Source organism: Macrobrachium rosenbergii, chromosome 3 (genome assembly GCF_040412425.1).
Source record: "Macrobrachium rosenbergii isolate ZJJX-2024 chromosome 3, ASM4041242v1, whole genome shotgun sequence".
Taxonomy (NCBI): domain Eukaryota; kingdom Metazoa; phylum Arthropoda; class Malacostraca; order Decapoda; family Palaemonidae; genus Macrobrachium; species Macrobrachium rosenbergii.
This window is the reverse complement of record NC_089743.1, coordinates 25,431,877-25,459,712: the sequence shown is the minus strand read 5'-3', so window position 1 is coordinate 25,459,712 and position 27,836 is coordinate 25,431,877. Positions and strand designations below refer to the sequence as shown.

At 35.7% G+C, this 27,836-nt stretch overlaps 1 protein-coding gene across 1 annotated transcript; it reads left to right on the top strand.

Annotated features, from left to right (window-relative positions):
- The first annotated feature begins 935 nt into the window (after positions 1 to 935).
- LOC136853473 (IQ and AAA domain-containing protein 1-like) lies at positions 936 to 22,632 on the top strand. The gene is made up of 17 exons (XM_067129084.1): positions 936 to 1,086; positions 2,384 to 2,521; positions 5,286 to 5,456; positions 6,022 to 6,159; positions 11,503 to 11,702; positions 12,073 to 12,187; positions 15,208 to 15,334; positions 15,894 to 16,042; positions 16,678 to 16,816; positions 17,479 to 17,631; positions 18,227 to 18,426; positions 19,114 to 19,179; positions 20,001 to 20,132; positions 20,300 to 20,401; positions 20,928 to 21,011; positions 21,731 to 21,825; positions 22,143 to 22,632. The coding sequence occupies exons 1-17, from the start codon at positions 949 to 951 to the stop codon at positions 22,309 to 22,311; spliced, it is 2,316 nt and encodes a 771-aa protein (XP_066985185.1). The 5' UTR covers positions 936 to 948; the 3' UTR covers positions 22,312 to 22,632.
- Positions 22,633 to 27,836: the final 5,204 nt, after the last annotated feature.

Below are 27,836 nucleotides of genomic sequence, written 5' to 3'. Positions count from 1 at the left end.
TTACTGTAATGAGCAACAGGCCCAGTGTTCGGCTCAATGTCTCCCGAAAGAATTAAAATTGATAACATAAAATCAGTATCAAAGCTGATAAACAGACTCATAACAACAGTAACACTGTAAAAATCAACAGAACAATAAACAACAATGCCACCAACAACAGCAGTACTTGCATTATTCCAAAATTTCTGTTGAATGTGTAAATGAACATGTCCATATGTCATTGAAAAAAGCGCTGGAGGTAACTGGTCAACAAGGTGGGGCCGGTGTACACCTTGTAAGGTAAATGAAATCTTCGAGGTTTGCCACAACAATTGCGGGAGGGGGGGAGGACAGTCAGGATGGATTTAGGAAAAAAAAAAACTCGGTAGGAATAGATTTGGTAAAGATGAAGGTACTTTCCTGATACACAAAGAAACTTTTGCTTTCTCATCGTACTGTGTATATATATATATATATATATATATATATATATATATATATATATATATATATATATAATACATATACATATATATATATATATATATATATATATATATATATATATATATATATATATATATATATATATATATATATATATATATATATATATATATATATGTTGCAGGTTCGTGGTAAACCTGCAATTCTGATAGTACAAGAAAGGTTATTAAATTCTCTCTCTCTCTCTCTCTCTCTCTCTCTCTCTCTCTCTCTCTCTCTCTATATATATATATATATATATATATATATATATATATATATATATATATATATGTACATATATTTATATATACATATATATATAAATACATATACATATATATGTGTAGGTATGTACAGCATAAATCTGCACTGTTAAAGTTGTGGCTACATGAATATAAATGTACCTCATCAATACGGATCACTAATTCTATCCTTCTTTCGTGACATGGTACACAGCAACTGGCAGATGTCATCCACCGTATGCGTAAGATGTACGTTCGGTACCTGAGCATTGCCCGCAGGCTGGACACTTGCTATGACCTACTGCTCCACCCTCAGAAACGTCTTCTCCTGCGCCGCCTTTTGGACAATACACTCGGAAGGGTTTGCGAATTGAAAGTAAGTGAACTTATTGTAGGTTTCAGCGTCTTTTGAGGATTATGCGTGTTTTAAAGCAGTGATCATTCACACACGTAACTCAGTATGCAATTATACATTTTGTATTGAGCAATTTGAAAAATGTACAGCAAGGTCCAAGTATAATGTTTTGATCTTCGCGTTTGCTTTTATTCAGACGAATGGAGGGAGGTGACAGACAATCCTCATATTACTGTGACCCGTGGTCACTTAACCCTTAATCATCTATGAACGAGTAAATGGCAGCCAGGGGCGTCATTTCAGATTTTTGTTTGGCGGGGGGGCAAAGATGGTTTGGCGAGTGAAGCGAGCCTAAGCAGCTGGGTTTTTTTTTTATCTTGAGCTATTTTATGTGCTTTTTGAAGCCACATGAGCAAGGTATTTCAGCAAAATAGACAAACAAACATTGTGTGTGATAGAGAAATATAGATAGATAGATAGATAGGTAGATAGATAGATAGATAAACAGACAGACAGACAGACAGACAGACAGATAGATAGATAGATAGATAGGCAGATAGACAGACAGACAGATAGATAGATAGATAGATAGATAGATATAACCTAATGTGATGACACACTTGAATTTCGGTAGGAATAATGGAAAACCAGCTGCTGTTACTTCTTGGGGCTTGGGGGGTGTGGGGGCAACTTGAGTCTTGGGGGCAGTTGCCCCCAGCCCCCCCTAAATGACGCCCCTGATGGCAGCGCCGCTCAAAAAATGCCAAATCTACCAGATTATCACCCGTTTTCATGAAAACGGGTTTAAGAAAATATGGCAGCAGTGCTGATCACCTTCGAATCTCAGCCTTGTGTAGCTAGACTATGGTTGGGATTTTTCGAGGTATACGAGACCGTGGTAGAGATGCGGATGTTTTATGCATTTGGTCTCATCCTCCATGAACGAAACAATTAATGAACATTTGTTTTCATAAAGACGCACCCTTTTAGAGGTCAACGTTTTGCTTAGAACATTCGCTAAGGAATTTTTATAATTATATATATATATATATATATATATATATATATATATATATATATATATATATATATATATATATATATATATATATATATATATATATATATATATATATATATATATATATATATATATATATATATATATACATTATATGTGTGTATGTATGTGTGTGTGTATGAAAGAGAGGAGAGAGCAAATTTCAGAATAAAACGTGAACATACATTTCTTGTTTGAAATTCTTCTTCTTACTTAACTGTACCTTATGGCGACTGAAAAGTTCGGCCTCTTGAACAGCACGAGATGGTGGCACAAGACTTCAGCGATATTCAGCACTGCGACAACATCATGGCCGAATTATCGTTAACACCCGATGATATGGTGGTTCCCATACCTGCTTACATTAGAAGAGACAGGATTAGTTTAATCACACAGGTGAGTCGTTCAGACTTTTCACTATAGTGCTGTGCATTTCGTGCAATGTTTTCAACAGGTTGTTCGAGAGCTAGCAGTTATACGGTGATTTTGAGCAATCCTTCGAAAGGAGCGTCTAGAGTTTCGAAGAAACTGCCGAACGCCTTCAAATTTGAGGATTTCCTGACAGTATTTGCTGTTGAGTGATATGCTCAAATGACTTTAGCTTTCAGAGTTAAATATTTAAACAGGTATATATGACATATGGCATGGATTTCGGTTTATCGAAAATATGTTGAGAGATTGACCAAAATGCTTATAAACGAGTCTATCGTTACCTTTATGATTGGCAGTACTTACAGAAGATTAATAGTGGCTGTAATATATATATATATATATATATATATATATATATATATATATATATATATATATATATATATATATATATATATATATATATATATATATATATATATGTGTGTGTGTGTGTGTATATATAATACACACACACTATATTGCATATATATATATATATATATATATATATATATATATATATATATATATATATATATATATATATATATATATATATGTGTGTGTGTGTGTGTGTGTGTGTGTGTATAGAATCTACTGGTCACTTACTGACCAAAATGCCTATGAATAAATCTATCATTATTACTTTTATAACTGGCAGTACTTTTAGAAGACTAATAGTGTTGTCATACTGTAAGCAATTATTCAGTAATATATATATAATATATATATATATATATATATATATATATATATATATATATATATATATATATATATATATATATATATATATATATATATATATATATGTATGTATAGATAATATATATATATATATATGTATATATATACATACACATATATAATGTAGAATCTATTGGTCACTTTCTATCAGATACGTATGCAGTGGCGTAGCTGGCATTCCATCAATTGGGGGAGAGGTCTAGGTAGGGCTAAGATATTTTTTGGGGGCCAAAGAAAATTACACAAAACTAATGTACCAGTTCTGTAATCAGTAAAATATACTATTCTCGAACGTATATATCCATGTGAATGAAGGAAAATAATAGTATTGGTAATTGGTAAACCTGTATTTGAAATTATAGAGCTCAGTTTTCAATTAACTTTCAACTCTTACCATATGCAAATGTATCAAATACTGTAATGTAAATTTCCTCACAATCTTATATTCAACACTAGCCTAATTTCTATTATCAAGTTTTAATTTTCAGCTATAGAAAAATATCCTTGTATTGTAAGTATATCAAAATAGTGTATGTCATCAATAACACAAATGACCTCCAAAATCTCTTCAAAATGTCAACCTATCCCATTCCCTCTTCTTCATCTCCTCTCCCTGGAAATTAACTCTAAGCAGCAGTAGCAAATTGCATTGCACTTATTCAAAACTGTAACTATAGTTTCAATCATTTCATACATATAAATTTATAAAATATATATATATATATATATATATATATATATATATATATATATATATATATATATAAAATATTAGGTGATAATTCTTACTGTGTTTGAAATATAAAAGTTTAGAGTGAAAGAATGAAAAATTTTAGTTCAAGTATGAAACTTAACATCATAAGAATTGAGGCCACCGCTTCACATTTAAGAAAACAAATAATTGCAATAATATATCCATTTTCTGCATACCATGATATCCTGTTTTTAAAGCCAAAAGTATTTTTTAACAATTAAGAAATAAAATGAAAGCATTTCTTGAATAATACCCCATCCTTCATCGGATGTCATGCCTAGGCTCACTGAAATCAATATGAAAACAACTTTCTGTTGCTAGTCAGCTAAAACTGTGACTGCGATGAAGTGTGTAGCACCCATTACGTAATTAGTGAAATTCGTGTATAAAAGCCCGGGTGTGAAGAAGATTAAAGCCACTACTATAGGTAATCTGCATAAATCTGTACTGATATCCATTGCCAGCTGCGTAGTCTGGCTTTTTTTAAACATGTGGTTAAAGTCGCTTTCTACCGTCGTAGGACAAGATCGCTAGGGCGAGAATTTCTGCTTTTGACCACCAAAGGGTTACAGTTTAGCTACAAAGGGAATTTCAACTGGGGGCCAGTGGGGGTGGGGGCAAAGCATCTGACTGTGGTGGGGGTGTCTGTACGTATGTAGTATTTAGTAGCAAGTTAAGAGGGTATTGTGCCTAATAAATACTACCATATATATATATATATATATATATATATATATATATATATATATATATATATATATATATATATATATATATATATATATGTATATATATATATATATATATATATATATATATATATATATATATATATATATATATATATATATATATCGATAGATAGATAGTAAGTAGACAGAATTATATATACACAGTCACATGGATATACAATAAGTGTTAGGCTACCATTTCCTACAAGTACGAGTATTTCTCTTTTGTACGATAAAGTAGCCGAGGCCGTATAAGGCTGGTTCAGATTTGATGTGCTTTATAAAAAGACAATTGGCGTTGTTACCACTTTTGTTATTAATTTAATGTTGGCTAGTTCCATTCCGAACACTTTGCTACCCGAGTACCTACAAGGATTTTCTGAGCTAAAATTGAATGTTTCATTTTGATGCCTTAGGAAAGAGTCCTGTGCTATGACATGATTTTGTTGACTCTACCGGGATATAAATCTGATATTGAAACTCAGGTCAGTTAATCAGTCTCATTCATTCGTAGCACAATAACCTCATTGACGACTGCCTTCGGCGAGCTGGCTTAGAGGCCACTTCGGAAGACGAACTGTCGCCCTTGTCCATCCTGGAGGCCATCCTCCTCGTCCAGAAGCACGAGAGGGCAAAGCAAGGACGAGCCAAGGCTGACCACCGACGGGAACTTCTGGCCAAACAGGTGAAATGTCTTTTGAATTTGATTTTGTTAGTTCGTTAAGATGCACTCGGCTATCAAGTCTTGTCCCTTGCGACGGTTCATGAACACTGACCAGCTGTTGAGTTGAGAAGAAGCGATTTTTGTGAAAGGGAAGAGGGATATGAAAGGCGACCTTTTCGTTATAAATAATGTTCTCGGGTCTGAAGTTCTTTTTGCAGCTTTGACTTACCGTGGAGCCATAACCTCTACACAGATAACATGACACTATAAGGAAAGTAACTTCGTTTGCTACACTTTGCGTCTGGTTGTATTGCTTACGTACATTTCTACGTATATAAGTATAAAATTTTTAACAAGTCATGAACAGATAGGATTACATAGTGTCACTTATCAGTGATACAAATGACTCAAATAATGCCAAATTTTAAAAGTCAAATTTCTCCATAAATTGATAACACTAGTGATATTAAGTTTTATGAAAGCAGCAACTAGTTTTATCAGTCATTGATATGTACGCTGTGGTAAATTTTCAAAAGACTTCAAAAGGTTTGACCAATCTCAGAATTAAAAAAGTTATTTCTTTCAGGAAAGAGACAGAGGGCGAGGTCGTCAGCAAGTGTCCCTCGAGGTTGCAGTAGTACGCTTACAAGCATTCACCCGGGGAATGCTTGCCAGGAAAAGTGTTCGGCAGATGAGATATGACGAAGAGATCTTTCTGGGGCTGGTAAGCTTTGATTTCATTGGAGTCTTTTCATCTTTTTATTCTGCTTTAACATGCTGGTCTAAACTCGTGACACGTAAGTGTCATGAAAGGGAGCATGTTTCGTAAATGTTTATGCTGACATGGGTAGTTGACTCGCCACAACCCTGCTACAGTCTGTTGGATTTATTTCAACTTGAAAGTTTCGTGCTTGCATAAATTCACGTGTGCTAAATTTGCATTCATGGCTACTCAAGAAGTTTGTGGAAGAGCTGGTTTTGCTGGACTGTTGTCGTCTTCGTCTAATCATATCTTGCTCTCGCTCTTCTTTTCTGGAAACATGCGCTAGTTCAGCTCATCCCTAAAAAGAGTGACTGCTTTAATTCTTCTGATTTCAAGTTGTTGCTTTACCTTTCAGGTAACCAGTTTGAGTCTGACGGACAAAATCTGCTGGTGGCCTCGCTTTTGTGTCACCCATTCTTAGTCTGCAGTGCTTCTTATAAATCTTGGTTTCTTTTTACTTTCCTTATCACTTTTGACATCTGAGGCATTTACCAGAACAAGGCATAAGGTTCTACTAGCTACACTTCTTATTTACTTCGTTACGCATGTGTCATATACGTGAGTTATCTACATATGCACATAGCACCTGAGACTGTATAAGGCATTTATTAAATGATTGATACTTCGCTTTTATATTTTCCTGTTTATATTCACATAAAGGCTCACGGCTAAGGGTCTGTAAGTATGGCTAAAAAACCTGCTCTGATATCATTCTGTCTTTCCTCTTCCGACCATTTGTTTCAAGTATGTACAATATTGAAGGTAATGGTGGAATTTTCTGTACAGTTTCTATCGTTCTTCTTTTCAACCTTTTTTAAGCGATGTGAAAGGTTTTGTAATAGTTTCTTTTCTTTTTGATGCAAACTTGGACCAATAGTAGAGTTGGGGTTTGTAATCAATCCTTTTGGTAAACTCATCTTTAGCGTTTTATCTGTCATTGTTGACGGAGAAATATCTGCTCCTTTCACCATAAAAAAACAGTTTCTGCTCATTTCAATCAATTCTTTTCTTCTTATATTTTAGAGATAATTTAACTGAACCTCTCAGTTGTATCTACTCATTGTGCTGAGATTACAAGAACCTGTCTTGGAAGGATCATATTATTTAAATTGCTGTAACTGCTTCTAAGGTTCACGCCACTTATTAAAGCTGTATGTTTTCTGTAAGTTCCTCGTTGGGCGAGTGGCTTCCGTTCTCAGTTAGCACTCTGCTGGCCGCGAGTTCGAATCTCCGACCGGCTAATGAAGAATAAGAGGAATTTATTTCTGGTGATAGAAATTCATTTCTCGCTATAATATGATTCGGATTCCACAATAAGCTTTACGTCCCGTTGCTAGGTAACTAATTGGTTCTTAACCACGCAAAATAAATCTGATCCTTCGGACTAGCCCTAGGAGAGCTGTTAATCAGCTCAGTGGTCTGGTTAAACTAAGATATACTTAACTTTTTTTGTATGTTGTCTGTATAAGCTTTCTTTGGAATGTTAGTCCCATGTTTGGGGCGTCGCATCTTTCGCCTCCCTGCTCGAGAAGCCTGAATAAAAGAATTCGCAAGACCAATGATTTCGCTCTTACCTACTCCCTTATCTTCTTCCTCATGGTCACAAGGCCTCTTCGATGTCTTCTTTTCTACAGGTACAGTTTCCAACATTATTCCCTCACTTTCTCGGACTTCCTCAGAAAATTAGGCAGACCATCCCCTCCTACATTTTTTTTTTTTTGTTTTGTTTATGGAGAAGTGAACACTCCTTGGATTGCTCGGCGCAGTGATTGTTCCTTTTCATCTACTTCAGGGCTTTGAAATGGTCTTCTTGCTTCTGTTTCCCGAGGTTCTTTTAGCTAGTATTACTAGAGATGGGTCTACTGTCTCTAGGGGTTAGAGCTCCTTGATTTTTTTTTTCTATTTCTTGTTTTGTTTTTTGCGCTACATTTAGGATCCCGTGGTAAGGTGCCTGCAAACTGGCCTTGCATTAAGCAATCACACACATACCGTACATACGCATAAGCGAGCACGCAAGCATACACACGCTATATATATATATATATATATATATATATATATATATATATATATATATATATATATATATATATATATATATATATATATATATAAAACGAGCCTATAGTTGCCCTTTGAACGATTTCGATTAATGAATTAATTTCTGTGCAGAAATGAATGAATTACTTCATACATAAATTTATTTAGAAGAAAGGAAAATAAATGATTCAGCATCATCAGGGTGCATTTATTAACTTCGGCTCATGCATCCTCAGTAGTATGCTGGTCTTCTTGCCTGTTCGCTTTCTTCGTTGTGAAGTCAGTTATGATATATCCATATAAATAATACATATATATATATATATATATATATATATATATATATATATATATATATATATATATATATATATATATATATATATATGATATCTTTCTTTATTTATTATTCTTCTTTCTGCTATTCGTTGTCAAGTTAAGAAGATTGCTAAAGAATATTTATCTCACTAAGGCCACCATGCGTTTTTGTTATGAATTTCTCGCGGATACGAACTCGATTTAAAGCAGTCATGATGGCTTCGTAACCACAACACAATCATAACATTTACTCGTGTTTTGCTTTATGTTCCAAAACATCATTGAACCCAAGCGTTTAAAACGCAACACCTTTTGTTGGCCTCGATACAAGGCGAATAAGCATTTAGGTCTAGCTTTGTCATGAAATTACAGTCAAAACTCCAAACTTATTCCTTTTTCTCTGTTCGTCTCTCTATTCTCTCTCTCTTCTCTCTCTCTCTCTCTCTCTCTCTCTCTCTCTCTCTCTCTCTCTCTCTCTCTCTCTCTCTCTCTCTCTCTCTTGCTCTCTTCGTTTTCTTAAAATCTCTCTCTATCTATCTTTGTCCCTTTATTCAGAATTTCTAGTTATACCCTTACACACACACACACACACGCACACACATAATGTATATATATATATATATATATATATATATATATATATATATATATACATATATATATATTTCAGAAAAATACGGCCGCTTTAACATTACTGTGGTTTGAGATGTGATGAAAGAAAAAGAGCTGTGAAATGGTAGTAGGTCAAGCCGTCAGTTGCAGAATCGTTGCACTCAGCAAATACTTCGTTACATCTGCAGTTAACTTGATGAACACACAATATTGGCTCTGTCATATGACCGAGTTGGTATGTGGGTACATGAGTTCGTACGTTAGAAAATCTAGATTTTGTGTGTAATTCTGCCGAAAAATTAGTCCGATCGTTCATTAGCGAAGCTAGAGCGAGATCGTCAAGACATTATCTTTGAGTGTTGCAATCTCTTAGAATTGGCAGAATAAGGTATAGTTCAGACTCTTCGTTTTTCTGTGTGAATTGTGAACTTATGTTTTTTACCATGTTTCAAGACATTTTTGAACTTGTGTGGGAAGTGAACATAACCTTTTACCATTTCAATATTCTATTTTATTGTGTTCTATTTTACCAGTATATACCCATGCATTTTAGACTTTTCATTATTATGTTTTGCACTTGCATACTTTTGGGAGATTATTATTTGTGCTTAATTCTTTCGACAGATGTCGGTGGTGGTGTGGTGAGAACATAGTGGGAAGACATGAGGTTATCATGGTTGTGTGATCATAGAGAGTACATTGTAAAACCTTTGCAATGTCTATTATTTTTATGTGGTAGACTTCTGAGACTAGACTACAGTGTCTAAGATAGAGTATGTGAGAGTTTTTGAATTTGCAGGCTATTAGCCACAATCAGATTTTTAGTTGGACTGAAACTAAATCTTGAGTTAGATGTTTTTTTACTTGATAATTTCATTTATGATGCATTTTAATCTTTGCTTTGTTTATTCATTACTTGTTGGGTTGCTTTAAATAATAAATCTATTTTTGTAGGAAAGATTGCGTTTCCTTAGATGATCCATTTCATTTCTTTAATGTGGAATGCAAGAGAAAGAGAATGCGTGAGGTGAACGCCGAGAGAGAGAGAAAGAGATCTTTGTGACATTCGAGAGAGAGAGAGAGAGGGAACGCGTGAAACGAAGCAGCAAAAGACTCGCTGAGAGAAAAAGGTGTGTGGGACCTAAGGGGGAGTGTTCAGGGAGAGAGAGAACAGGGTCGAAATTCCATTGCCTTCTGGAGTTAGACCGCAAATCGGTACGTTACATAATATTCCTACACGGAATATTGAGTCTGTTTCCAGAGGGGTTACATATATATATATATATATATATATATATATATATATATATATATATATATATATATATATATATATATATATATATATATATATATATATATATATATATAACTTTGTAGAATCGTTACCGCTACTCCAGCGCATCTATTCGTGCGAGTAAGTCCTATGACGCTCAATGTTTCTTCTCCATTTTATTGACGTGACCAAATGACCTCAAAAGAGGAAGTCCGTCTTGTTACCAATGCCAGTATTTTCCCTGCTCATATAGTAAGTACGGAGGGATAAAGGATTTTCATTCTTAATCCCTCCTTAATAATTATATGCTTCCCGGCACATATTCTTAGCCGTTCTTTCTTCTATAATTATTTTCAACAACCACAAGGCCTTTTTCCTCTCACGCCCCCCACTCAAAAGGCCTCATTCAAAATTTTCCTCTAGTGTATTGAATTTCGTCTCCTAAAATACTTTTCTGATTCATACCTTGTGGAAGCTCTAAGTGGATGTGGATGTGGATGCGGAAAAACTCTGGGAAAGTGTTGGCTTCTGTGAGTTTATTAAACAGTTCTGTGGTATTTTTGGGAGTACCGAAAACGAATATAAGAAGTTAAAACAACTGATAAGAAAGCGTGCATTTGAAGCTGTCGAATCATCTACGAGGGGAAGATATTAAACAGAGAAATGATGTAAGAGTTCGGAAGAGAATGCCCTTCTGGAATAAAGAAAAAATGTGAACATTTTCATTTCGTATTATTGAAAAGTTTTTTGTTAAGCCTCTACAGTAGATGTAATACTAACCATGGCCGTTGGGAGCATGCATATCTTTCTTTCATATTATCGAAATATTTTGTTTAAAAAAAAAAGTGTAACTTTAGTAAATGTCACTTAATATTATTTTTTCTTGACCGTCAATCTACACGAAGGTATTTTTAATCAGTAACCAATACACTCATAAAATTCTTTGACTAAAGATCTCGAGGAAGATTTTCATTTACTTAAAAATTAGAATTTGCTATGGAAACGTCTCTTATTTCTCTGAGGCGTTATTTGACATTTTGCCTTTTTGTCTTCTTCAGCGTCCAGATCCTACTCTGGACCGCAGCTGGGACAGTAAGCTTCAGAAGGTGAAAGAGGCAAGGTACCAACTACAGGAGATGAGACAGAGAGACTTTGAACTTACTACCAAAAGAATTCAAACCAAGATCATCTATGAAGACGGCACTCACCTTCTTACGACAATGGAGGACAAAATACGAGCTTGGATGTTTGAGAAGAAGTAAGCTGATGAAAGTACCAATCTCGCTCCCTTTTCTCAGTCTTGCTGTCCGACCTCACTAACTACTTCCTAGGGCGACTGTGGGGTTTCGCCTTCAGATACTTATACTTTTCTAATTTACTTCTGGATCTCTTTATCTTGTTTCCCAACCACTCCAACTCCCTCTTTTCACTACTTGAGCGCTGAGTGACTGAAAGCTCTACAGAGCTTGGCATTATAGAGTAAATTCGATGATTTATTCATTCAAACATCTCGATTTAAGACTGGTGGTTTTAGCGGGAAAACGAGATTCTTGCCAAATTTCAATGTATTTTTAGACTAGATTGCTAGAGAGAAATAAATTTCTGGCGTTGTTACATTTTTACCTCAGACATGAAACCGGCAAATTTCCTGATCTACCAGAAGAAGAAGAAGGTGGGTCCTCAAGCATTGTGGGAATGGCTCGCCCAGACGACGATTCAGGAAGTGAGAAATCGGACAAAAAGGTTTGTGATTTCAATTTCACTGAGTTTTTCGAGGTGTTACATTTCATTCCATCGAGATGAGTTGCGATTTTGTGTTGCTGTCAGTTTGGAAAAGTTGGACTCGTTACTTGTCTATTTAGTTAAAAATAGAAGGGTCAATTTTACATTTTCTCCTTTTATCAAATCATAACAAGAGCCTCAGTAAGATCATTTCATCTAAATTGCTGCTGACCTTGACTGTTGCAACGAAGGATAAAATCCCTTTGACCAGAAATACATAGATGTATTTCTGGCTTTAATAAAGCCTCATGGTTACTTTACCGTGGTATAAATTCCTCATATCCAAAGGCATTTTTGTATACCATATGCCACTTTTGGTATGGTATTGCCCTATATTTATTATTTTGACGGTCAGTTTTGTCTGTAGATTGCGGAATGGACAATAGGCTGAAGATAAAAGGCGGTGAATTATGAAACGCTACTCATCTGAGATGTTCAATGATATTTCTAGCTGTTCAGAGATGGTCATGGTTTCATTTCACTTGAGTACCATAACTATTAATAATACTACGATCAATATGAATAAATAACTTTTTTCTTTTAATATTTCCTGCTATTAGTGCCAAATCACATCAGTAATTCCAACTGATAATGCAGTAGAGGAAGAAATGTAAAGTCTGTCTCACACAGATAGTGATATGTTTCATGTGGGGCATATTCTTGTATTGTTTCTTGTCCTTGTTCAACGTTTGTCGATGTGTATAATGAGTCTGATAATGTCATTAGATGCATGATGATTATTTTGAAATACGAGTATTTTTATAACTGATAAAATTCCTCATTAATTTCCATATGATTTAATTTCTACCCTATATGTCTGAAAACACACGACTCTTCTTTATATTCTCACGTTTCCCGGCATTTGTTTGGCTAAGAGATGAAATCGTCATTTGTGTTCAGTTCGCTAGGCGATCGTTTCACCAAACACGCTTGGAAACCTTTTGACGTAGGATTAAGAACCTAATTATATTTTCCTTCAAATGATTTTACCCTTTATTTCTCATGTAATAGGATGACGGAGATACATCATTTGATGAAGTAAGACACTTGTATATGTTGTGACTCTAAATATTCGACCGAGGCAACTGAAACAGCCTTAGGCCTATGCCAAACAGCCGTTAAGAAAAAACATGAATGTGACGAATGTAAGCTAGTGTGTACGAATGCGTGCGTGTTGTTTCATCTGGTTTCTTATACAAGAGCAGTTATTCTATATGCCTTCATTGTATTTTAAGGTTTATTTAATTATTAATTTATTTGTCTCTGCTATTGCTTGTATATGCTGGTTATAGACATACTGGCGTCTCAAAGCGTTTTCGCAAATGAACTGGGCCTCCTACCACCCGAAAGAGATTGTTAGCCAACGGAAATAAGCCCATAGATCTCTAAACTTCTATTCTTCGTAAACGACTGCCTAGGAAGGACACTAGTGAATTTAAAGAGACACCCAGACTAAAAACAAAGCATGACTTGCCCTTTTGAATCAATGCTCCTTCAAAGACTGACGTACCTTTTTGACTGATTTGTTTTTATTACTTTTTGTTGGAGAAATACAAGTAAAATGTAGTAATTGCCTACTGTATATGCTTATCAGTGATAAATGTGAATAACATTGTGATGTAGTTGGTTATCTTTTCGTTAAAACGCATGAAATTTGTTCTCATTACATCTTGTAGACTCATTTATTTGCGTTGAAATATTAGAAATATATATATATATATATATATATATATATATATATATATATATATATATATATATATATATAGTATATATATATGTATGTATACACACACCGCACATGTATATTTACATATGTATGTATATATGTATTTATGTATGTATGTATATAATATAGTAAATGGCATTATTTCCTGAGACTATTTTCTTACTGACTTGTATTTCTATACAGTTTCTTTCCCTCCACAGTTATAATTCTCAGGAATGGTAAAAGGTTGCACGTATTTTCTCCCATTTCATATTCTGTAGCCGGAAAATTGACGAGAATATTTACAGCTTTTCATTATGCCTAAGAAATATCAACGACAAAATTTTCTCCGGAAATAATGCATTTGAATTTAAGAGAAACTGTTTCTGAGAAAAAACACACACACACATATGTGTGTGTGTGTATATACATATATATATATATATATATATATATATATATATATATATATATATATATATATATATATATATATATATATATATATATAATGATTTTTTGGCCCAGTGAGTAGTCTGTATCATTTGCTATCTTGCATGGCTTATTTATCATAATCATAGCAACTTAGACAACCTGTTTGATAACATACATTTCAGGGCGGGTTATGCAGCTCTAGATAATAGCACTAAATGTTATGCTTCAACATCTTCACATGATTATAGGTAAACCAAAGGAAAGCTAAGGTAAGGTAATGAGTGTCACAAGCGTGAATGCTACGTTTAGCCGGAAGTGGAATTCTATGATAACTATCTTGGCGCCATTTTTGTTCCTGGGCAATGGGAAGAGGGGAATCATACTCGAGATGTCTGATAAAATTGCTCAATCAAATCACTAATTAAATAGATAAGTGTTAGATCAGTGGTCTTCTTTAAATTCACTTTCATATTTAGAAGGTCTACATTTTTTTTGTGATTAACGCCATGAAGTATATTGGTTCATTTTGGCTCTTGAAGCTTAAATGAGCATCAGCACAAGTGTGAGCTCAGTATAGCAAACCGCTGAGGTCAGATTGCTGTTGCCATATGCGTTTGTAAAGACCTTTACGAGAATTATCTAATTATTTAAATTAACCTGTTGCCCTTAAGAACTCCATCACAGGCTTGCTCTAATATTTTTGTTTCCTTTTTAGATATCACATTTCTTTAATGCATAAATAAGGAATTTCTGTAGCTTTTGTATAATTTAAGATTCTTCATACAACGAGAGCAGTCTTATCTTCCTTACCGTATTCTGTGTTCTTCTCAACTGATAGACTGAAAGGGAGAGAGCGAGAGAGAAGGATAAACAAAAGAAGAAGAAAGAAGAAGAAGAAAGATCTGTTGTCATTAAGCCGTCTGTTTTTGCAGCTGACATTCGTGCCTCTTGTGAAAAATACACGGGTGAGTTTCCTTACACTGCGCCGTTGCGCATCGCTCTTCTTCTGGTTCTTGGGTTTTCCATATCTGTGTAAGTATAACTGTCTCAACTGTTTCCATCAGGGATAAAACAATTCCTTTTGGAAATGCATCTTTGTTAACGTGGTGTACTCCAGGAGTTCTGTTGTGCCAATTCTGTATCCATAACCAGAGTATATACAAAATTACAAAAAATTGAAATTAGCCTTAAAACTTTTTTTTTTGTTTAGAGAGAAAGAAATAATTCTTTAGATTAACATTTCCTTATTTAACTATTTATTTTCACTGCAACATCAGAGCATCTTTATTACGAGAAAATTTCATTAAAAACTATTCAAAGCCTTTCAGAAGTTTTTGGATTAAAACCTTACTAAATGTACTTTTGGATTAAAACCTTACTAAATGCGCATTTGGATTAAAACCTTTAAATGCGCTTTTGGATTAAAACCTTACTAAATGCACATTTGGATTAAAACCTTACTAAATGCACGACATTTCCTCCCACCAACCACCACCTTCCCTCTGACGACCGTCGCCAACCAAGACGTCTGGTCTGTGAGGGACATCGAGAAGAACCCCAAGGAGCGACCCGAGGAGGACATGATCGAGGTCGAGCAGAGGACGAGGGTGGAGATCGAGATCAGAAGGCAGGTCGATTACCTCATGAGGCAAGAACTACAGAAACTCAAAGAGGTAAGGTTGCGTCCTACATGGAATCGTTTGTCTCTTGTTTACCAAGATCTTTCACGGGAAAGATCTTGCACTTCCTTGTTTCACTTATCTCAAAGTCGCAGGCTAGGTTTGTATTTTATATCACGTTTTGTTCTCCGTGAAAGACGTTATACATTATACATTGGGTAAGTACAATATATATATATATACATATTCATTATTTACTAATATTAATGTTTAAAATGTAAGTATCAAATATTATGAAAAATCACGATTATCTATAAACAATAATTTTGCGCATAATAGTCATTTTCAGTGTTTTCACAAAAGATACTTACAATGATCACATTGTCAGGTTAATAAACTAAGTAAATTCGTTGTAATTAGCCCATTTATATAGATATTGAATTAAAAATAATCATTAGTGGATAATCCAGGACGTACAATTTTTATTCGTGCCTTTTGCTTGTCACTTTTAACAGGTTCCTATATTGGAAACCACTTAACTGCCAAGAAATTGGTAATAAAAGTTTCATTTCCATACCAAAGTCTGTGCTGTCTTAAGTTTGAAAAGGTCATCCGACTAGAAGTGAGAAAGTTATTGCGTTAACTATAACTCAGTTCCCCCAAAATTATAGTGAGGTGTCAATATGCAGGATGTTGACGGCGAGAAAAGGGGGGCGAAGAAGAAGAAGAGGATGAAAAAAGGCGGGAAAAAGGGGAAGAAGAGGAAGGAGAAGGACTTGACGCCCGACAGAACGACTGAATCTTTGTTTGAGGAAATGGTGCTGAATGGTAAGGCTGAACACATGGCATTCAACGCCTTTTTTTGGAGGGGGGGGGGTTATTTTCGCTTTTTCGTGTTGTTTTTCCTTTTGTTTCTGTCTACTAATGTAAAGCCAGCTTTCTTCCAGTACGTACACACCAGGACCCACGTATCTTTCGGAAACCTAAAATATTTAATGCCCCTGTCCTTAATTTTCCTTTTGGTATTTGGACATCCATAGACGGAACAGTTATTAGGCATTTTAGATGAAATAGCACAAGAGAATATCATGTACTGTATTGAAGGTAACAGCTGAGTCAGTGCGGTCTAGGTGTTGGGGCTCAGTTGACTTCTTTAGCGTGAGTCATCGTTAATCTCTTGTTTGGCTGACCTGTATAAGTGGGTCCTGGTACACACAAACGCCGTTGTCGGACTTGTTGGCGATTGTTGCGGATAAATCTACGGCCGTAAGAGCATGGTTTCATTTATTTGTAGAATTTTATGAACGCATTAAAAATTAGTCAAGATGTGTAGCGGACTGAAAATGAAGCAACTGTTCCACTGTCGGGCTCGTTGCACAAGATATATTAGTCTAAGGATGACCTTGTTCATGCATAAATTCATGAATGCGTAGGTACGCATTTAAACCACAGAAGCCTGTGAGAATAAAAGCACTCGTTCCCCTCGATAGGTATAATAAAGAAGGTTCCAGAAGTCCGACTGAAAGACTTGCACGGCGACATCAATCTCATCGGGTCAGACATTGTCACTAAAACGAACTACGCGCAGCCTGCGTTCGGCGACATCAAGAATGTTCTGACGGAGTACGTCGTCCTTCCAATGGGTACGGTTGTGTTTCCGATTCTTTTCTTTCTTTCTTTCTTTTTTAACAACACAGTGTTGTGATTTCTAATCCTGAAACGTTGATACAGACAGGAATTAAAAAAATTATTTAAAATTATTTCTAGACATCTAATGCTACAACTGTTTTTCATATATATATATATATATATATATATATATATATATATATATATATATATATATATATATATATATATATTATATATATATATATATATATATATATATATATATATATATATATGTGTGTGTGTGTGTGTGTGTGTGTGTGTGCGTGTGTGTGAGCGCGTGTGTGTATTCGTATTTGCACACAAGCTTGTCTCTTCTTAAGTCTGAACGCTGTACATAGTGAATTAACGTATTTAAACCTCACATTTTGAAAAAAAAAAATAGTAACTGGAGCTGGAACTACTTACTTCTCATTTACCGACTAGTAGGCTATCTATGGTGTTTATCGTGAGCGCAGCAAGCATGTTTTCTTTCCCACACGCAACTGTTCATCGACAAGGCCAAAGCCACATTCATTCATACTTTGTTATTGCCCAGCTATTCTCATCATGCTACTGTACGAACAGGAATTGACTTGGTTCACGAGAAGGCGCAGCTGGTGAAGAGCGTGTTGCTGTGTGGGCCGAGGGGTTGTGGGAAGACCACGCTGGTGCAGGCGCTTGCTCACGAGTCCGGCGCCATCCTCATGGACCTCACGGCGACCAACATCGTCGGGCGGTACCCCGGGAAGGCGGGACTCAACATGCTCACTCACCTAATCATGAAGGTACCGATCTTTGCACATTCGGTCGTTTTTATTGACGTGTAAGCCAGGATTAATAGAGCACAATAAGGACAGTCTCGCACTCTCGCGCATGCCATCGTCTAGCTGCTTTAGGTCGAGGTTAAGATAAAGAAAAGTCACCAGTCAGTATTTGACCTTAGCAGAGTCAAGAACAAGGAAGCTTGGGAGACACACCTGGCATGGATTGACACAGGTAGGCCTACTGCATTAGCCAAATGGCAATAAAAAGACATATGGAGAATTACTCATATATATACCGTAGCTCAGCACTACCTTGAGATTAACGGGGACCTCTCTTGTCTCAAGTCCTGAAAGAGAAAGGGAGAATGCGTATAGACATTTGCCAAAGTGGCCATTCATTTCCTTGTTTTCTTCTATGGTAAGCTTCCAAGCATCTGGCAACGTCTCAAAGATGCGCAGTAATTCCGGGATTTACCAACCCTGTACTCTATTAATCCTGGTGTCAGCAATGACAGATACTGATCGATACTATTTGGTTGATAAAGTCTTATAATCTGCTGCTCTGCTGGGCTAGCTAATTTCACCTTCCAAATTCATCCAGGATTCTAAACTTGAAAGATTTACTAGTATTAATAAAATTTGCACTGTCTTCTAGATCTTTTATTATTTAATTTTATTCATTTGTTATTTATTGTCTTCGTAATACAGGTGGGGCGTCTGTTGCAACCCACGATTGTAATGATCGATGCCGCCGATAAAATGTTCCTAAAAAAGGTTGGTAACCATTCATTGAGAATACTTTTCTTCTGATCTATGATATCTTTCTCTTGCAGGTTAAAGAAGACGTGCATTTTGTGACTTCAAAAAAGTGTAGTATAAATACATAATATTTACTGAACACCTGTTTTTTATCAACACATTCATTCAGCCGCAGTGTTTCCATTGCCCCACATGTATGAGTACAGGCTCTCTGTAAGCTGGGCTAAATAGAAAAGAGAGAAATGATATCGAGTAAAGACCTGAAATGCTATAGAGGAAAGAAACAGTAAGAGGAAATCGAAGAAAGACACAAACGATAAAGCAGATTCTAAGGATATTTTTTAATCTTCAAGCTATTGTTGTCTTTAATTGTATCTGAAAAATTTATCCATGGGACTAGACTACATTTAGCTCTTAGACAAGCGTCTGTCTTGCCCGATGTCACGAATATAGCGTCGTTTTTTTTTTTTTTTATCTTTCCGCCAGACTTATCACCATTTGGCAATAATGTATTCTATGTTGGTGGCACAAATGAAGCCACACAATTATTTTTGTTAAGGCCATGTCACGCGAACATGCGTGACTGAGATTTTGCAACTAATCCTGGGTATATGTGTTAGAAAGTTTAGCCTGTAGGTGCTAAGGAACGCCAGAAGAACGACTTTTTGTGACACCTTCAGATAGTTACCATGTCGAAAAGATTCGATACCAATGTCAGTGGCGGGAAGCACGTAGACCCACAGCTTCTTCCCTTTTAGTGCTGGAACAGCAGCCTAGGCTACACAGTTTTCCCAGATATTGTGATGCCCTTTTAAATACTGTTTGCATATTTACAGGTACCAAAGACTGACAAGTCTGACCCAAGGCGACTAAAGAAGGAGATGCCCAGGATGTTGAAGAACATCTTGCCGGAGGACAAAATCATTTTTATAGGTATCTCTAATGCTCCTTGGAACTGCGACGTGAAGGTAAGAGCAAAGAGGTAAACGTTAAGAGCAATTTGTGATTGTAATCTGATTTGCTCAAGGTTATTTGCTAATTTATAAACATTCTTAATGCTTAGCACTTTGCACATAGGTTATTCACTAAAATGAACATTCGCTTTTCCATAATTTTACTTTTATTTCTTGTGCAGTCTCTTGCTTCTGTGTACCAAAAAATACTCATGATCCAACGTCCAACTTATGGTGCACGCGCAGACCTATGGCGTCATCTGATCACCAAAAAGGGAGGCAAGGTAAGCACGAATGAAAAGACTCAGTCCATGCCCACGCAGTCTTAATTTCTAACAGGATGGTCCTTTTTTTTTTTTTAGAATTCCAAGTATTTCAGCAAGTTTCCCCATTTTCATAGATATTTCGTATTTGAAAGAAAATTTTCATTTTTCCATGTGAAATTGCCATTTTTCATCTTTAATAGACTTATTTTTAGTTTCTACAAAATTATAAAAATTATAGTATTTCTCACGTAGTCTTTCCTATTTTTCATGCAAACTCCCAGTTTAAAAAAATGTCCGTAGCTCTAAACGTTCCTCATTTTCATTGTAAAGTTTCCAATTTTGCATGAAAATTGAAATTTTTTATGAACTATTACTCATTCCTTTTAGATTTTAAAACATTTTCTCATCAAAATTTACCACGTCCCCACAACAATTTTCTAGCTTTAATAAAACCGTATGTTTCCCCTGAAAATTGAGTCACTTTCCGAAAAAAAAAAATTTTGCAATTTAAAAATAAAGAAAATCTGTTCATTTCTCACGGCAGCTGACGTATCGTCTGGACCTAGGAGGACTGGCTCGCATCAGTGATGGCTACACAACCGGGCATATCTGCAGTGTCGTCAGTCAGGTTATCTTACAAATAAACGGGTTGCAGTTGAACACTTTTTATCTTCCAAAAAATCCTTTTGGCCCCTCTCTTTCTAGCAGATATTTCTATTGCTGTCTAAAAAATTCAAGCTCCATAAAAGAAGTTTTTCTCTATCTCATTAGATGCTTAAAGTATATTTAAGTTTCGTTCGTAAAACTACCATTATTTATCATTACAGTTCCGCAATTATTGTATTTGTTCTCGATAATCCAATTCTGCTTCGGACTTTGACCTTGAAGAATTTCGACACCTTTGAGCATAAGCATCGGAACGACAAGTTCAAAGCCACGTATCACAAACCACTTGATGGATTGCTGTCAGACTGTACATATACCTCAGAATGAGTTGCAATTTACCTGGCCAGGAGTTATCCATGTGCCCAATTACTGTTATTATTACATAAGACTTTAGAAAATGAAATTATATGGCTACTGGCAGTTTAGGCTGGTTAGTGGTGCTTTGTTGCCCACAGCATAAACTGCTTTGGTTTCACTGCGTACAGTGCAGTTCTTTGCGTATGAGGGGTGGCATCGTAAGGGAATATCGAGCACTCGCATAGGTTAAGGCTGTACAAGAACATACAGGAATGAGGAGTACCTTCTGGGTAATACTCATCATTTCAGTTACCATTTTTCTCTTTGACCCTCTCTGGCTCCAATTTCCCCAAGTGGCATTCACCTTTTCTTTACTTGGCACAGGTGGTTACGGAACAGCGCTTGACCAAACAGGACAAGGCACCTCTGACGGCTGTAGAATTTATTGTACCTTTGAGCAAAATAGAGCCAATTTACAAGTGAGTCACCCACAGGAAAGATTATGGTTTTGTTGCTAACTCTAGTAGCCCAGGAAAATCATGTATCAGTAATCTAGCGTTTGTAGTACATTTGCTCAGTTGTAAAGAGAACAAAATGCTGCTGCCAATGAATTTTCTGTAAGAATTGTGATTTCATTCCTTTGATGGACGAAGCTGTCACGGAAAAATGATAAATTCAAAGTAGATAAGGTAGAAGCTTTCTTCAAATCTACGATCAGTCGTTAATATTCGTGGTTATAACGATGGATTACAAGTCGTTGGCAAACGCGCATCATCATGTTATTTGTAAATTTCAGGGAGGAAGAAGAAGCGTTCGTCAGTTGGTTTCAGAAGACGCCCATCATGAAGAAGAAAGCCAAACTAATCGAAGAGGAGCTGGAGGCTCAGGGCCTTAAAGGAAAACAGGCTAAGAAAAATGAGGCTGCTGAGGACTCGAAGGGAAAGAAAGGAAAGAAGAAGAAATAACTAGACGTCTTTTTAAGGAAGATCAGTCAGTTTTGCCTTCCAGTTACGATAATCAACATAATTTACTAAGTCTGGTTGAGAATGTTTGTTTCTGTTGTTTTTGAATATGAGGAAAATTAAACTATGGACCTACGGGACTTCACTTATGATCTTACACAGTACTCCATTTCTCGCTATGTGGAAAAGGAACCTGGTGGGGGAAAGTAGGCTGCTATGTTTTTAAAGGTATTTTGTCCAGACAAGTGGAATGTTTCCGAAACAGAATTTTGTATCGGTAAATCAAATAAGAAAATGCTCACATATTTTGTGAGAGAAATCCAACTTTGATTTTGACTTTATCCTTATTTTTTGTAAGAAATTTTCCGGGATAGTCACATTAGATGGTATTTGGCTGTTGAATGATGTTTTTCATAAAAACTTTTTTTAAAGTCATCGATGAATAACAAGTATGAATAAAATTTCTACAACTAATGCGCTATAGCTTTCTAATGGTGCAGAAAGTCAGACAATGCCCTCACATTCTATTTTAACCTGAAATCCACTAAGCCGTAAGGTAAAATGTATAACATACATATAATTATTATTATTATAAGAACTACTGAATATTGTGAGTAACCTTGGTTTTCAACGGTACACTTCGTGTTGCTTTAGGTATGCGACAAGAGCTCTCACCGAGAACTTACCTACGCCAAAAGCGCCGACTGTCAGCAGATAACTTTTTAACATTTCAAGGTTGTCGTGAGCGCATATCACATATACAAGTGTAGCAGTTCTGTGACCTTCATCTTTAACTTTCAGTGTCAAACATGGCACTCACGTCCAATCAATATGTAAATTTATGAGCATGAAAAAGATACCGTTGGTACGTAGACGGTTATGAAGCTATTAACCGTTGGAATTCAAGGACCTTGACCTTTGGCCAATTCCTATAAGCTCCTCCTTAGGCGAGTAGGTAGAGTTGTGGCCTTGCACTCGTTAGGCCCGAGTTCGACTCCCCGGCCGCCTAATGAAGAGTTAGAGGAATTTATTTCTGGTGATAGAAATTCGTTTCTCGCTATAATGTGGTTCTGATTCCACAATAAGCTATAGGTCCCGTTGCTAAGTAACCAATTGGTTGTTAGCACGTTAAATAAGTCTAATCCTTCGGGCCAGCCCTAGGAGAGCTGTTATTCAGCTCAGTGGTCTGGTAAAACTAAGGTATACTTAACTTTGGCCAATTCCTCTCAAAACTTGATTATCTCAAGAGGGTTACCAACTGAACATATTCTCCATGTTTCAACGCAACCCTTTTCTTAGTTTTCATATAATACTGGCGACTGACTTTTGACTTTTGCATTAAATAAATCAATTAGAAAAAGTTCAGGATCTTAGAAACTCGTCTCATCTATTTTTTCACCCGATTAAATCAAAACCCACTCAGCAGTTTCCACGTAATCCTGAATGGAGCCTTTGACCCTTTTCCTATTCTATATTTTTCTAGATCATCACAGACATTTATTATCTTGAGAAGTTCCTTAATATAAATTTTCAGTAATTTTGATCGAAATCCTCCATCATTTTTACATGATACTGCTAAAAGGTCTTTGACCTCTTGACATAATAACTATTTTTTCCAAAACCTGATTACATCCCAAAGGTCACATGATAAATGATTTTATCGTCCTTTCATCAAAATCCGTTTATTAATTTCACGTAATTCCTCCAGTAGATGGGCGGACAGATAAACGTTACCGAAAAATAGCTTCTTTGTTGGAAGTAAGAGAAACCGAGTGAAAAGCTGATAGGGTTACTTAGGCTAACCACTTTTGAATATTTTTCCCCATCTTTACGCTTACATGGAAAACCCATACTTGAGATCGTGAACTATGAGAATTGTTTACACACACACACACACACACACACACACACACACACACACACATATATATATATATATATGTGTGTGTGTGTGTGTGCGTGTGTGTGCATGTATGTATAAATTTCTGACTCACATCGGGGCCGTACCTCGGTTTTTCAAGTGCGACTCAATGCCTTCCTTCACAGGTCATGGGGTTCGGTCTGATGGGAGTCAGAAATTTATTTCTGTGTGAAACACGATTTCTCATATGATTATTTATATATATATATATATATATATATATATATATATATATATATATATATATATATATATATATATATAATATAAGATCAGATAAAAGTAAAGTTCATTTGCGAACCTGTTGCTGATGTTTCAAAACTGGTACGGTGAAGATAAATTCTTTGCAGCTTTTCTTTACGGTTACAGAATACGAAATGTTAGGAAAGCGACATGATTACAGACAAAGTCCAATATTAGGTATGATACATGAAGAGAACTTATATTCTGTCCAAATGAAGTGAAGGATTTATTACTCTCTTCACTTACAAGTTAGGAACGAGAAGCTCACATCGAAAAGCTTAATATTTCAGTAGATTTGATGGCATAACATACAGCACAATCTTCTGGTCATCATAGCTGAAATTTCACGTGCTACTTTCAACGAAGATGCTTTCCTAATCTCTGATACCTCTTCACAAGTGTTCAGCAACATATGAAAAACTCTTTGACCTTCAGAAAACATATGGAGATGACAAGTGGATTAATGGCATCAAATCCATGTACTGTAAAGCATAACTATACGTATGGTAAGTTTGCTACTGCATCGGTGTTAGCGGTTCAATTACCGTGCTCAGTTCATTCAAGGATGTAACCATAATCATTACTTTTTTCTTCACTTGTTTGAATACGTTATTCGTTATGTTGTTATGAAGTTAATTCATGCAACGGGTAATACTTGGATTTTCCCCACCTGATTTTGCTTAGCTTTGGTGAAGTTTGGTAAAAGGTAACATACTCTCTTGGCTTTTATCACATTTACATATGCTCTTGTATGTATCATATCCAGTGGGTAAAATTGGTTTATTATTTGTCTGCTAATGTTTAATTTTGCTTTATTTGACCACATCCCTGTAGTAAAGCAGACAACATCTTTACAGGTCCCAGAAATAGCATCATCTCTCTTGATACTACTGTATACGTATATATGCTCTTGTCTTTATGTATCATATCTTCCAGTGGGTAAAATTCTTTGTTATTGAAATGGTTTATTATTTGCCATTTATTCCCCTTGAATAAAATTTCCTAGTTTTCTGAATACTTAATGTTTAGTTTTTTGTTGATTATTGTTTTTGACTTTTTATTATATTAACATCCCAATGAGTTAGTAAAAGTAGATTAAACATCTTTTACAGGTCATCCAGAAATAGCATCATCTCTTGATACTACTGTATTACGCTTGCCTTCTATATGGCCTTAATGTTTGCAGTTTTAGTTGTGGTTTTTTCATCAGTCTAATGCAACTGTGCTTCAAGAGAGTTTTCTTTTCATGTTTCACAATCTTCCAGAAAGGCAAGTTTGAAATTATGTCGTGAAAAGAGAAGGAATAATTTATGTTTTCCTCCATTCTTTGTTTTTGAAATGTTTTCTTGCTTCTTTTAATCTTGTCCTTTAAATATTAATTATATGTAATTATTCATGTCCTTTAAATATTAATTATATGTCTGAAAGTGCATCACCCAAAAAAGAAAAAATCTACAAAGACCATGGTACATTTTTTTACTCCTCGATCTTGGTCTCATTCAAAGCTCTGGTTGAATGAAAAATATCCAGTTTCACCACATTCTGTGAAAAGGACCATTTTTTACGATCCCTCTGGGGCGTGAAAAATATCCATCTGTTTGTACTCGACAAGGAAAACATGCAGTCTCCAATATTTCAATGGACTGACGATTTCCGTTTATAAAATAAACCAAATTCTAATAAATAGTTCTGGTTCATTGGTTAGAAATATGACTTTAAGTGTATGCTATGTCAAGTAAGTCAGTGATTCAAATCCGACTGCTGTATAATGGTTCCTATATTTTTTCTACCTCGAAACCCTGATCAAAGTGATCATCCTGATGCGAGTAGTGTTAAATGCAGTAGTGATATCGGTATCTCGGTTAATGGTATTATTGATTTGTTCAAATTGAAGCCTCATTTAAATGAGTGAAGTGGAAAATTGGCTACTTCAATGTTAAAGACGTTGAACATCTCTGTTTCTAAACATTGTTATTACTGTTACTTGCTTTTACATGCAGTTTCAAGCACTGGCGAATGGCTGATGCTAGCAAGTTATGAAGCCCAAGACTTGAGGTAATCAAGGTCAAGTGTCACGTGAGTACGGGAAATATTTTGTAGTTGTTATGCCCTAGGCTAGTACGTACTAGCATTCGGGCACTTGTACAGTTGAACACCTGGCTAGGTCGGCGTTTGTGCGTTGTTGGTTTTGTCACAAATTTAGAACCTATGAACTGACATGGATTTTGCCGAATCAAATCCGATTGTATAACTACTCGGTAATTTTTCGGAAGACTCCAGCCAGCCATTTCGGAAGGCGCCAGCTAGCCATTTTTGCATGAAAACCCATTTTGGGTTTTTCATGCAAAAATGGCTATGGAAATGATGGGGCACTAAAAGAACCCAAAAATACCAACCTATCGTAACCTAGGAGTGTGTACTGGTTACATTTTTGCCGTATTAGCTATGGGGAGGGTGGAGGGCAGGTATTGTCATACCTTATAAGTCGTAATTTGATTAATTATTTTTCTCTGTTATTAAGCATTTGCGAAGGTTATGTATTGAGAAGAAATTTTTTGTTTTGATGTGTATTACCCAAGAAAAATATAAATTATGACGTGGGAGGTGGCTGGAGTCTTCCGAAAAATAACCTCAACACCAACTAAGGAGCCAATCGACAAGTCGTATACGCATGTGCATCATGAAAATGAGCTTTACGGCGCGGATGCTACCTAATTATAAATTTTTTTTTTTAATTTGGCAAATGTGCACGCATAGGCAATCGTCAACTTAATGTTGGAATGACATTTTAGTACTTGATATAGCCTAATCACTTGGTGATCTAAATGAAAGCTTATTTCAAAACCGAAATTTCTCCCTCAAATATATGATATATCTGATGCTATTGAGTTGAGAGACTCCGAAAATGTGTTCCCTAGGCCGAGCAACTACTGTAATATCGAGGGCATAGGTACGATATTCCATGCAGACTGTTGTTATGCATTTTCCATATATTTTAACGGAATCTGGAACATTACACAGTATATCTCCGAAGGAGGGGGATTAGTTCCGTCAGTGCACCTCACGCTGTGCACTGTAGGCATTACATAATGTTCTTTGCAGCTGCCTTCGGCCCTTAGCTGCAACTCCTTTCGTTCCTTTTAATGTACTTCCGTTCATATTCTGTTTCTTCCAATTTACTTTTCCGTCTCTCTTAACAATTGATTCATAGTGCAACTGCGAGGTTTTCCTCCTGTTACACCTTTCAATTTCAATTTCCATTTTAGCACTGAATGACCTCATAGGTCCCAGTGCTCGGCCTTTGGCATAAATTCTATATTCAGTGCAATTCAATACACAGTATATATACACACACATACATACA